The sequence below is a fragment of the Corapipo altera genome, unplaced genomic scaffold (genome assembly GCF_003945725.1).
Source record: "Corapipo altera isolate COAL_440 unplaced genomic scaffold, ASM394572v1 81, whole genome shotgun sequence".
Lineage (NCBI taxonomy): Eukaryota > Metazoa > Chordata > Aves > Passeriformes > Pipridae > Corapipo > Corapipo altera.
The window spans coordinates 745,442-758,706 of NW_020884987.1; the positions used below are offsets into that span (position 1 = coordinate 745,442).

Below are 13,265 nucleotides of genomic sequence, written 5' to 3' on the forward strand. Positions count from 1 at the left end.
CTTATTAAAAAGCTTATTTAACTTGGTGATGAAGCTAGGAAGCAGCGGAGCTCTAGTTCATTAGAAAAAGACATCCATGGGGCTGAACATGATTTCCTATCAAGTTCCCAGAGACTCTGTGAAAGGAATCAGCAGTTCAATCTCACCTGTAAGCAAATTGCTACGTTGACCCTGCACCCAAAGGTAGTGCTCACTGCACGAGCAGAGAGGCCCAGGTCTTTAAATAACTTGGAGAAGGACTGTGTTAGTGTGATCCTCGGTCTCTCCTCTGCAACCACCATGCAGGTACGGACACAGGACAGGTTAACTCCCTTCATCTGAGAGGTTGGGTGAAGAGAACAACATTTTAAGTTTGAAGGCAACAACTCTAGAAATAAACAGTTTTAATTTGTGCAACAGAAGGACTTGAAAAGCACTGGAATAGGACGTGAACTGGTTAAACACTAAAGACACGGACATCATGTCACTGCAGCACAGTCACTCAGAATTCTGAGCTGAAAACCTCCCAGAAAGTCATTGTGTCATAGGGCTGGCTCCCAGCATGGCACAGTTCAGGTGCAAGCAGTGTTCCAGACATCATTAGCTCCTGCCAGTGTGAATGCGAACCTAGAGCCATTGCCTGTGGGCCAGGATTCCCCTTGGTGAGGTCCAGGGGAACAGAGGAACAGGTTTTTTGTTTGTATTGAGAACAAGTACAATGAAGCCACTTTTTTGCGAATGAGCTGCCACACATTCCCAGTGGAAGTGCTGAGCAGCTGAGTTACTACAGCTGTGGGAACACTCCTTCCTCTTCCAAGGTAATTAAGTCTTAGTTAAGAGACTTCCCTCAAAAACAAATGGATGTATCAGGGTGCAATTGCTGCTGTTAGGAAGTATATCATCATGTAATCACATAGAATGGTTTGGGTGGGAAGGAACCTTCAAGCTCATCTAGTTCCACCTCCCTGCCATGGGCAGGGACACCTTCCACTAGACCAGGTTGCTCCAAGCCCCATCCAACTGGGCCTGGAACAATTCCAGAGTTGTAGAAGATTATATCGATTTTAGAACTCTACATTTTTGGTATTAACTGATCTGAAAGCAAGTGAGACTTACTGGGGAGCTTTTTGTTGTGTAGGAGAGAGGTGGTTTTGTGTTTGGTGAGGTTTTGGGCTTTTTTCTTCTGTTGGAGTGTGTTTTGTCTGTTTAGGGGTTTTTTTTGTTTGGTGGTGGTTTTTTGTCTCAGACACAAACAAGCTGATAGGCTTGCTATGTATTTTGCCCAAAATCTCGGAAATATCCAGCAGCACAGACGTGGCACAAACAAGTAAAGCTGAAAACATAAGACTTCTTTTTTTTTTTTCCTCCATGAGAAACACAAGAGCTGAATCTTCCAGCAATCTCAACATTCCCCAAAAATCAAGTCATAACGAAAGGGTCTCACAGAAATAGGAACTCATCCTCTGCAAATGAAGTATTTTTAGAAAGATACATGTATGTCTCTGTCAGCATGTTGAAAAAAGGAGTCCACTCACCCGGAGAACGTCAGTCTGTGTCCCCAGCCCTTTGGTGCACATCTCCATCACAGAGTATGAGCAGAAGGTGACACGCACTTTGTACTGACTGACAGCAGACAGCCACAGAGACACGTTGCTCTCCAGCTCCAGAGGAGGGACCAGGATGGACTGGTGACCTGAATATACACTGGGGAGAGGAAGCAGTAGAAACCATAAAAAAAAAAAAAAAAGCCAAAAGTTATGTGAAGTCAAAACGAAGGAAATACAGGAAAACTGAGACCTGAACTTCAGCTTCTCTTCTCCAAGAGAGCAAGAATCTCTTAGTCAGCTGGGAACTACGGGGTTGAGTTAAGTTTAAGGTGAGTATATTTGTCCTGTGCAGTAAATTGTGCTGAGCTATAGGCAAACATTCAATACCTTCAACAGACAGAACTGACACAAGAATGCTAATGTCTGAGGCATCACAGAAACACAGAGTGACCTGGGTTGGAAGGGACCTTAAAGCTCATCTCATTCTATGCCCCTGCCATGGGCAGGGACACCTTCCACTAGCCCAGGTTGCTCCAAGCCCCGTCCAACCTGGCCTTGGACACTTCCAGGGATGGGGCAGCCACAGCTCCTCTGGGCAACCTGTGCCAGTGTCTCACCACCCAATTCCAGCTCCTAACCACCATCATTTCAATTACAGCTGGATATTGAGCATATTTTTCTGAGTCATTCATGGGAAAATGCACCTTTCGCTTTGAGTGAAATGAGTGTTTAACACCTGTATTGAACCATTCAAGATTTAGTGCAATTTTCTAGCCTTTGCCATGGCTGTCTCAGTTTTTAAACAGTGTTTATGTGAAATATTTAACCTGGATACCGGTTAACATGAGTGGACAGAAAGTCAAATTTGTCATCAGAATCACAACACCTTTTAATTTTTTTGGTTTCATCTTTCTTTAAGTTTATATTTTAATTTTTTCCTCACTGAAGTCTCTTCTCCCTCCATTCTGACTCACTTTACTGATGATATAAATCCTCAGATGCTACCAAATTTGCATTTTTGTTTTTCTTCAGTGCACTTCCTTTCCAGTTGGGAAATTTAGAGAGAGAAGGGACAGGTGTAACTACAGTAAATTTACCTGTTTATAAAACAACTTTGTATTCAAACCCTTCAGTTTCTGCATTTTTTAAAAGAAACATCTAACATAACATTAAATCTTTGGATTAGTTAAAGCATATGGCATGTTTTAAAAGAAAAAAAAAAAGGAAGATTTTGCAGCTTTGTGAGATGTGCTGCATTAGTTATCTGGTTGAATCAATTCAGGACTCATTCATTTTCAGAAACATTTAACTGCTTCCTTCAGCAGTAGTTCTTAGTGCATACCCATCTTGCAGTGAACACCTTAAGGGTCTTGTCAAAACATATGCTTTAATCTCAAAAGACTTTAAAAGGATTTATTTAATCAATGTGAGAGAGACAGTGAAGTCCTTTTTTTCCTTGAATTTGGTATCTAATTAATTCCACTTGCAAACCCAAAGTTACTCGAGTAACTAACTGACTGAAGTGGATCTTCTTACCACAGGTGTTTTCTGAACTATTGATAAAAAGGTTCAATTGCATTTCTTTGACAGTTCTATCCACAGCTGTTCCCTGGGATTCTGGAGAAGGCTGGGCACACGTGAGGAGGCCCATGGCTGCAGTGACATACCTGCACAAGCACCACAGTGCAAACCCCAGGCCACAGTAAGGGTCCAGGCAGATGGCAATCTGTCGGGATGGGTACAGCTCACACTGGAGCTTTATCGAGCGACATAAGGCACTTGTAGCTGCGTGTGACATCTGCAAGAGGAAAACAGGAGCTCTCAGGGACCCTTTTTAGAAAAAGGGTATCACGTATTCCTTCCTAAACATAAGGAAACAAAGCGTAATTATCTCTCTTGTTACTCTACCTTAACTCCTGCTAATATACCAGTAGTAGACACACTGAAGTCCAAGTATGCCAACATATCTGGAGAAGTAGGTCTGAAAACACTAGCCAGCTTCTTTTTAGGCATATCATCTATTTAAAATAAATAAAAACAGAAAAGTACCATATTATTATTTTGAGAAACGAGCACAGGACAAAGAAATGTATCTTTACAGCATTATCACCAGATGCTTCCTATAGTTTCTTGGATAGCTATTTTAATGCAATACAGAACACATCCACTCAATTCAGCAGTTAAGGTGCAACAAAATAAACACACCACTCTTAAAACTATTTCCATTTTGGCTAGTGTACCTGTATCCAAAATAGTGGGCCATGTTTTAATATCTACAGCTGCAGCAGCCTCCTTAGACTTGAGCAGTTTCATTATGGCTTGGGTGGTCAGTATACACGCAGACTTACTGACCTGCAAAAGGCACAGCATTAAAACCATTTATAAAACCAGGGAATGGATGCTCAAAGTGATGTCATATCCACCCAGATGAGATAACCAACAAGATGAACAGATGAAGAAAATCACTGGAAACAAAGCAAAATGAATCACAACAATAAAAGACCATTTTAAACGAGTTTCTGAAGAAAATGTCATTGTTGACTCAGCAGACCGATTTTTTTTCCCCTAGCTTATTTTACACCAACCATGGCAAAGCAATTCATCAGGATGCATCAACCATTCCACACTCCCCAAAAGCATGAGGAGAAGAATGTCTCATACCTACCTCTACAATCATTTTGACAGTGGGCAGAGTGGTAGCAAGGTTCTGTGGATGAGGTGGGCGGACAGTGATGGGGACACAGCCAGCATATAAGCAGCCATAGAAAGTTGCTATCAAGTCCACTCCTGTAAAGGATATTTGTGAAACTAAAGCCATTTTTATCAGGACAACAGGCCGAACTCTTTCACCAAAATCAAAACACACAGTGATTTATTTTATTGAGATGTAAGGATTTCTCACAAGGGTCTCTTCAAATCAACAGGCTGCTCTTGGCCATGCCCAGTTCTACAGGGTTAAAATGTTTTGCATTTGAGACGTAGCAAAAGTTATTTCGATCCTACAAACTTTAAATGGGTAGGGATATATTTTCGTGAACAGGACTTTCTTTTTTGGTGCTGACTGTGGCTTTTGCTGTCTGTATTGCCTTACCTGGAGGGTAAACCAGGGCCACGTGGTCACCAACGTTCAGCCGCCCCTTCTCCAGCAGCGCAACTGCCACTCTCTCTGCTCTCTTGTGCAGCTGGATGCACGATGCAGTGCTGGCTACAGTGCCCTGCACAGGAGAGAAGTGACATTAGAAACCTTTATTCAAACTGTTCTACAGAAAGTACCTGCTGCAGGTACAGTATTTCATCTGTCCTTATTTTAACAATACAGCAAATGCTGTTAAAGACTCTGTCTCTACGTTGGAGAAACCATGCTCCTGGTACCATGAGCTTTTACAGGGCTAGAGGATTTTATACATCATGCAAAACCAGAACAGTAAACACAGTGTATTGTTGAAATAGAAACAGCAGCAGCTCAGTGACTTGGATATTGACACGAAAAGGTGTAAAACAAAAGGGTTTCTCATGGAGAGCTGTGAACACACTAACACGCAGCACCTGTCTTAAATAACCCCAGTTATTTAAGACAGGTCTTCACTAACAGGTAATTTCTTTGTGCCCAAGCTTTGTATTTCCTTTTGCAGAGTCTCCTCTGCAAAAGTTTTATCTCCAAGGGTAAAACTTGCCTGAACAAAATGACCCAGGAAGGTGCTTCTTCATACCAGAAAACCTACCTCAAAATCCTCTTTATTCTGAGAGAATAAACCAATTCTGTGACTTTTAACAATAACAATGTTGAAACGGTTTCTTTTGCTAAAGCACAGTCTCACAAAAAAAGTCAGAAGTGTTGAGCCATGTCCTAACCATTTTGCCTCTCTGAATAAGAACCACAAAAGCAAATCCTTGACTTCCCAAGGACTGCTGCTGGACCTTCTGGAAGCACATTCCCTATCCCGCTGTCTGCACCACAGCACAGGGTAAATCCAATTTGTCACTGGGCTGTTGCTGCCATTTTAAGTGCCATCCTTCTTGGGGGCAAAGCCTAGCCCAGGACAAGGCATCAGCATCTCCTAAAAGGTGTGACAGTGCTACTGGAAAAGATGACTCCAAAGCTGTCTCAAGGGCTCTCTACTTAGGCTGTAGATCTTCTAATCAGCAAATCCTCCAGCTCTGACTTCCAGTTACCCTGGTGTTCAGAGAGGAAGCCAGAATTGTGGCTTCCATTAATATAACAAAAGTTGCATTTCAGCAGGTAATGAATGCAATTACTGCAATGTTTTAAGCCAGGCAGAATGTATACTGAAATTCCAGATGTGGCATGAAACATATGGCATAAAATTCCAGGAGTGGAAAAACGACTGGAAAAATTACTAACTAGGAATTTTTGTCTGCTTCATTAAAATAACCTGAAGCATTTTAGGAAAAGACTTCTGGCTGGAATTTTCTTAAAATCGAAACAATCTTTTGTTTTGATCTCAATCTCCAAGTATGACCAATAGGGTATCTTACCTTGGAATTCAACAGAAGGAAGAGGGGATGATCTGGAGTTGTCTGAGCTCGCCACTGAAGAACGTCTGCCAAATACAGGAACTGAAATGGAAAAAAAAGGAGACACTCAGATTCACTCAAAATGCCTCAGGTTTACTTTCAGCAGAACATCACACCTGGTCTTCTCTCACTCTGAATAAGCTAATTCGAATATTTAGTCATACCAGGACATCAGCGTCACCTTTCTTGCCTGGTCGTTATCCTCCAGCTGGCTCACATCTCTGCCCGAGGCTTGTGCAATCCTCTTGCCAGCTACAAGGTTTCCTACTATCATTGAGGCAGGACCAACATCTGCATTTTGGAAAGAAGAGGTGCAAAATGAGGACAAATAATGTAAGGGACATGCACCAATCAGCACAGCTTGCAGACCCCTGTGAGTGCCACATCTAACACAGGCCTGGCAGAGCCAGCACATGCTCTGCTTTCCTCACCTGGTTGTTTCTGTCGAGGCTTGGGTAGGTTGGTAACACAGGTATGGGGACACATCAGGACGTTACAAGGATGCAGAGCACCCTCCAAAAAGCGCTGCTTCGTTTCTGAAATATGAATTCCTCCGAGTGGAGCCTTTGGCAAAGTGTTGGCTGGCACCAAGGCAAGGCAGTATACACCTACTTGGTGAATGCTATCGATTGCCTTGATAGAAATTAAAAAAAAAATACATTCCACATTATCAACTGGGATGTAGCCAGAGCAAAAATTTGAATTCAAGTCATTTATAACATTAAAATTTTTACTTGCACCGCAATTTGCAAATAAAGGGTCCAATTCTGCACTCACTGAACTCATAGAAGCTGTGCCATGACTTCAATGGGAGCAGGAGCAGACCCAGGACTTTGCTTGTGCCCTCTATCAAGGGGATGCCACCTGCACATCAGGGATTAGGAAAGTCTCTTAAAAGTGGGCAAAGAGTGCAGAGATTTTCAAAAGCCAAAATTATATTACAGCAAATTTAGCATGTATGGCACAATCACAAAAGCGCAGTAGAACATAAAACCACAAAAATAGGGAGGGAAGCAACTTTGCTGCCTAAAACTTAAGTGTCTGTTTCAGCTCTCTCTGTTTCTCTTCTAAAAAGAGAAATAAAAATATTTTCTCCCACAAAAAAGCCTTTCTATTACCAGATATTCCCTCCAAAAAGATTAGAAAGCTGAAATTAGAAACCATTATTACCTAACTGCCTTACTTTTAAGAGCAAACTTCCCTTAAGTTGTTCTCTGTATCCTTCTCTTCAGTTGTCCCTTCACCAGTCTTCCATAATAGCTCTCTCAATTTTTACTTTCTTAGAACTGATTAATTCTGAAATCCACAAATGTAAGTCTACCACAATTCCCCTTCCTCCTGCCCTCCACCCCCCAAGAAAATACAGTGAAGTAATCAAGGGAAAAAAGTTTTTAATGCTTACAGTTGGAGATCTAGAATAAGGTTGTTAGTGACACAAAAAGCTTTCAGGGGCAGTTCTGATACTTGGCACTAAGTACACCCATAAACACTTCCAGAGTTAACTCTCAGTATGAAATCAGAAGAGACATGTAGCATTAACCCAAAAACCCCCATCACCCTTCAGACTCAGGGAATCCTAGTAGTAGGAAGTTAAAAAAAACATTCTGAAAGAAAGTCTTACTTTTTACAAAAATTCTGTTAACTATCAATCCTGAAACACATCCTGAAAAAAACCCAGCTCATTATAGCTCTCTGTGGTTACACTGATAGGTTTGGTTTATGGAAAAAAAAAAAGCTCTAATGTTCTCATTTCATACATCAGCCTTATTCACCTGGAAAAGAGAAAGGACAGACTGACTACCTGTAGAACCCTGCTCATCCACTGAAAACTATCCTCCTCTGAGGCGTCAGGGCGCTGCTCTGCCACAAGCACTATCCGATCATCATGCAAAACGGGCACAGAAAACACTGCTATCCTAAAACACAAAGGACAGAAGAATGATAGGATGCAACATATGGTGAACAGAGCATGGGTTATCATCACGTGGGGATGGCTGCAACCTCTCATGGCACTGTTTCACACACACAAGCATTATTCATGCCAGGTCATCACAAAATCACAGGAAAATAGAACACATGTAGGTTCACTGCTGTAATTGATTTCTGGTGGGGGTCAGGTGGATTTGCAGTCACCAATGTAGCACGTGTTTGACAGGCAAGTTCCATACGTGCAAGGGCTGTGCAAACCTTGCCTACAGAACTCCATCACGCACACTGGACTTGTGGCCCCTACATCCCTTCAGAAAGATGACTGTGCCAAATTACTGACCAGCATATGCTTGCACAGAAAAATACTTAACTCCCATTTGGGAATTACATTAGTTTTAGGCTTGCATCTCCTAGGATAAAATATTAATAATGCCTCAGCCAGGTATGTGCCATTATTTTTATGATCAATTGTATTATTTATATGTCAGTTGCACAAGTGAGCAAAACCGAAGAAAGCTGGATTTTTAAAGGATCATAGAATAGTTTGTGTTGGAAGGTCATCTACTTCCAACCCCCCTGCAATAAGCAGGACATTTTCAACTAGATCAGGTTGCTCAGAGCCCCCTCCGACTTGACCTTGAATGTTTCCAGGGATGGGGCAGCCACAGCTTCTCTGTGCCTCACCACCCTCACAGTCAAGATTGTCTTTCTTATATCTAATCTGAATCTAATCTCTTTCAATTTAAAACCATCACCTCACTACAGGCTTCACTAAAAACTCTGTCCCCATTTTTCTTATAAGGCCCTTTTAGGTCTCGAAAAGCTGCAATAAGGTCTCCCTGGAGCCTTCTCCAGGCTGAGCCATCCCAGCTCTCTCAGCCTGTCTCCATAGCAGAGAGGCTCCAGCCTTTGGAGCATCTCTGTGGCCTCTCTGAACTCAACAGAAGCAACAGCTCCATGTCCTTCCTGTGCTGGGCCCCCAGGGTTGGAGGCAGCTCTGCAGGTGGGGTTTCACCTGAGCGGGGCAGAATTCCTCCCTCCCCTGCTGCCCACGCTGTGAGATCAGACCAGGACATGGTTTCTGGGCTGCCAGTGCACATGGCCAGGGTACGTCCAGCCTCTCATCCAGCAGCACCCCCAAGTCCTTCTCAGCACAGCTGCTCCTGATCTGTTCATCCCCCAGCCTGGACTGGTCCCAACATGACCCCTGAGGGACCTCACTAGTCACTGATTTCCATCTGGACATTAGGCCATTGACCACAGAAGAGCAATTAGGTTGATGATACATCACACACTATCTCTGAAGGTCCTTCAGCTGTTTGTTCTTTAGAACATGCTGCACAGTTCCTCCCTCGGCCACTCTGCCCAAAAGGCTTGGGGGACAGAGGTGTCTTATATCTGGCACATGAGCTTCATTTGAGTGTCTTAAGAGAAGCTTTGAAAGAAGTTTTAAACAAACAAAGATCTACCTTTATACCTTGTGAAAGCAATTTAAAATCTATTGTGCACGAAGAAGGGTGTCAATATTTGTCTTTCAAGTTAGCAGGGACGGTATATCATCACCTAGTGCCACCTTTCCTACAAACCACACATGTAAAAACGCACATGCATTGCTCCTGTGTATGCTGTGTTACTTATTGATTGTCTGTGGATGAAAAAAGGAGGAACAAAGCCCAATCAGCAGGGCTGAAGTTTCTGATATACTCACCTTCCCCGATAGACAAATTTCATGGGTTCCACTGCCAAGGCGGTGGCTACCACGTCATCTGCGTTGTGCCTGCGGCCACTGACCGTCATCAGGCCATCCAACTTCCCTACCACAAACACCAAATAGTCCTGAAAAGAAGGTAGGATTAGAAACAGAGGGCAAAACCTCCTCACTCCTGGCAATACATGCCTGACTCAAGCCAACAATACTCTCGAGATCTATAAGAGGTCAGTGCCCCAACACGTACTTCTGCTGAATTCAGGGGCACCACTTAAGAGTTGGGAGTCAGGACAAAGTAGGGCCCCCAGGGCTTGTTCACACTTACAGGACCCACAAAGCCAAGCAATCCTGTTCTTGTGAAGGGCTGGTCTGAAACAGGCACGCCAGCTGCTGTCACTGGGATGGCCTGGAAGAACACAGAAGGATTCAGACACTCACTGGACTGATATGGACACTCACATTATTGCCACAAAAGGAAAACATAAACTGGACTACCATTGGAAGGAAAAATATGGGCAGAAAGACTGAAATGCCTTCAGGTAAATGCACAGAAGACTTCTGTGTTAATTCAGAGCTAAGATGAATTTAAGTGCTCACACAGGCAAAACACTGGATTATGGAACATAGAAGCAGTTGATCGACTGCAGATGATACTTGGTATTTTTGGTTATAAGAGACAGAATTTCTTGTTATGATTCTATGAATGAAGGAAAGTGTACCCAAGCCAAGGCTTTTTCTAATCAAAAAACCCCCAGAAGCAAAACAAAAAAACACCAAAAAAGGACTTCTAAGGAACAAATAAGTCTATTTGCAAGAAAGAATACTAGAAATGTGACAATCACACTTTACAAGGAAGTTCGAACCTCAAATACATTCTTGGTGATTCCCAGGAGGCCGAAATACGCTATCCCCGTTGCTCCTGAATTCACACATATTTCTCCAACCTCATCAGCTTTACACAGATAAGGAGTCCCATCCACCTTCACAACACACACGCTGGCTGCAAGGAGGAAGAACATAGAATCCCAGTGTTAGTGTGCTCCAGCAGCTGACACACACAGTGCTCTGCTGCTGATAGGTAAAAGATTTTAATATCAATTATCTATCAGCTACAGAAAAACACAGCACGTAAGAGAGCTCTCTGTAGCTTTTGGATAGGCTGTGTAATGAGTTCTCAAAGATTAAGTTCACAAATGCAATGTTTCTTCTTACAGTGTTTCACAGCCTTCACATCAGCTGCAGTTGAATCCAAAGTACCACAGTGCAAGGGAGTTTGATTTAGCACTTAAGATTCAAGATCAAGAAAGAAATCAGTAAGTCTGTGCAGGTCAGTGCAAAATTAACAGAATGAAGCCAGCTCTGCTGCCAGCATGGACCAAGAACTCCTGGTAAAACAGATCTGTGGGAACATTTTCAAAGAGAAGTCTTCAGTTGACAACATCTTAGGTCTGAACAGGAGAGATAATCATTCACTCTACCAGTAGGTCAATGCCTAAATTATCTTGGTTTCATAAAAATTACCTATCAGAACAACTAGCAGTTATTAGTAATTGTTTGGAATCATGCAATGATAACCTCGGGTGACCAAGTAAGGAGATGTTACTCAAATCCTGGCACAGCTCCAAGTCCAAATCAGAACAAGAGTTTCAGTTGCTGGATATTATATATACACGAACTAGAAGGCTGGAATTAAATTCTACAGAATGAACTATCAGTCAGTCATGCAAAAACCCACATTTTGCAATTTAGGGGCTATAAAAAATGGGAAAAAAGGCTGTTTAAAACTTAGTGGTAAATTGAAACCGATGAAATAGTTTATTACTCCAGGAAATAACTTGAGCTAGTATCAGAACTCTGTACGTAACACTTAAGCAATGATACAGAGAGAAGTGCTAATAACAGGAGAAAGCACAACAATTTGTGGGCATACACAAATGTACAGCCCTCAGCACATTCACAAACATGGAAAAACCAAGGGATTAGCCTACAGTGCCCAAATGATGCTCCATCCATGGAGCCCAAGGACAATCCTATCACTCTGATCAAGTAAAAAAAAAAAATACTTACCAGTAACCAATGTATGATACAGGTAGTCTACAGGTACATTCTAACAGCAGGCACAGTTCTGCCCTGCCAGGTTATACTGCAAGGTTGCCCTGATGCAGTACCTGTGAAGCCTGTACTCTCGCTTCTCCTCCTTTTCCTGCTTCGTGTGTGACATACAAGAGAGTGCATCTACCACCATTTCAGTCTCTCTCAACAGCATTGCATCTGAAAAAGAATTAGAGAGAAGGGAAAAGCAGATGGGATGGGAATGTACATGTGGACTGCACGTCACGAAGAACACAGATTCCTGGTAAGAAAGCTTTCTTTCTTCAAATGAGTCCACATGTACATTCTGACAGATGGCGACTCTCAGCAGTTAAATCTGCCAAGGAGTATCCTGGCAGAGGATGAGAATCCTGCTGTGCAAAGGACCACACTGATGCCCTACCAAAGACTGGATTCAGCTTTGGATGTTTCAAGACTAGCACAGTAGGAATGCAAGAAGAATGCCAGGGGCCTGCACAGCAGAAGGCTGTGAACAAAGGTGCTGATGAGGGTCAGAAAGTGCTCTCTTGTTCCACTTCCAGTGTCTCACAGTGGATCCATATACAACAGCTACCCTGGCACTGCAGTCTCTAGTTAAAACTCTCTTCTAGAAGCATGAAGCCTTAAGAAAAATACTAAAAGACCAGAATAAAATGCCTCTAGAATCATTGTGGAAGGTATTTGCAGAGTTTTCAGAGAACTCTAGTCTTTGAGAAAAACAGCACATGGGGATGTCAAATGCAAGGACCTGAATCTTTCCCTGCTCCTCTGGAAAGGGAAACAGGCATAAAGCCAGCCAACTTCCTAGCTAAGGATGAACATAAATCTAGACTTTAAAGGTGGTCATACAAGCATTCAAAGTACAACATTTAAATCGGAAGAAAACATCTCATCCCAAGTGTACACACTAGCACAGGTCTCAAGAGAAGTTGTTCTGCAGTGGTAGGCTGTTGTGCCATTGTGTGATGGACTGAAGCCAAGTGGAATTGATTACTATGATAAATTCTAAGGACTGAGTGGAAAAGAGAAATTTCAGAAAAAAGACTGAAAGCTTTCACCAAATTGTTCTGCAACTCCTTCCATAGATCAGGCACTGAGACGAAGGAACCAGATTCCTCTGCAGTGAAGATGCATTGTGGTAACTAACAGAACCTGTGCAAACATCTTCTGAGACAAAAAGAGGAAACAATGACATCCAGGACATCCATGGGTTGGAGACAATGTGAGCATCCCAACATTTAGGAAACTGGAACCATCCTCCCTGACCTTCTAGAAAAGGTACTGAATACAGTCACAGTCCAGAATGTGACACTGCATATGCAAAAGTTCCTCTTGCAGAAATCCAAGATCTGGCAGCAACCCAAAGTTTTCTGCTTGAGTATAAGAAAGTAGTTGCTATAGCAGCACTATTTGTAGGAACTAAGCTTTGTATAAGCAGGAGCTATAGGGATATAGAACTTTTGGATTTGAGAGTG

At 42.6% G+C, this 13,265-nt stretch overlaps 1 protein-coding gene across 2 annotated transcripts in view; it reads right to left on the reverse strand.

Moving 5' to 3' along the window:
* Positions 1-13,265, reverse strand: part of DIP2A (disco interacting protein 2 homolog A) — an 82,850-nt gene that overhangs the window by 8,408 nt on the left and 61,177 nt on the right. For both annotated transcript variants that reach the window (XM_027666186.1, XM_027666185.1), the window contains exons 19-32: positions 10,563-10,699; positions 10,025-10,105; positions 9,700-9,827; positions 7,864-7,978; positions 6,494-6,695; positions 6,244-6,353; positions 6,024-6,104; positions 4,618-4,741; positions 4,192-4,313; positions 3,767-3,878; positions 3,435-3,544; positions 3,194-3,324; positions 1,515-1,683; positions 147-317 (exon numbers count right to left, since the gene is read on the reverse strand). In XM_027666186.1, the coding sequence (XP_027521987.1) occupies positions 147-317; positions 1,515-1,683; positions 3,194-3,324; positions 3,435-3,544; positions 3,767-3,878; positions 4,192-4,313; positions 4,618-4,741; positions 6,024-6,104; positions 6,244-6,353; positions 6,494-6,695; positions 7,864-7,978; positions 9,700-9,827; positions 10,025-10,105; positions 10,563-10,699 (1,793 nt within the window). The remainder of the gene's footprint in view (positions 1-146; positions 318-1,514; positions 1,684-3,193; positions 3,325-3,434; positions 3,545-3,766; positions 3,879-4,191; positions 4,314-4,617; positions 4,742-6,023; positions 6,105-6,243; positions 6,354-6,493; positions 6,696-7,863; positions 7,979-9,699; positions 9,828-10,024; positions 10,106-10,562; positions 10,700-13,265) is intronic.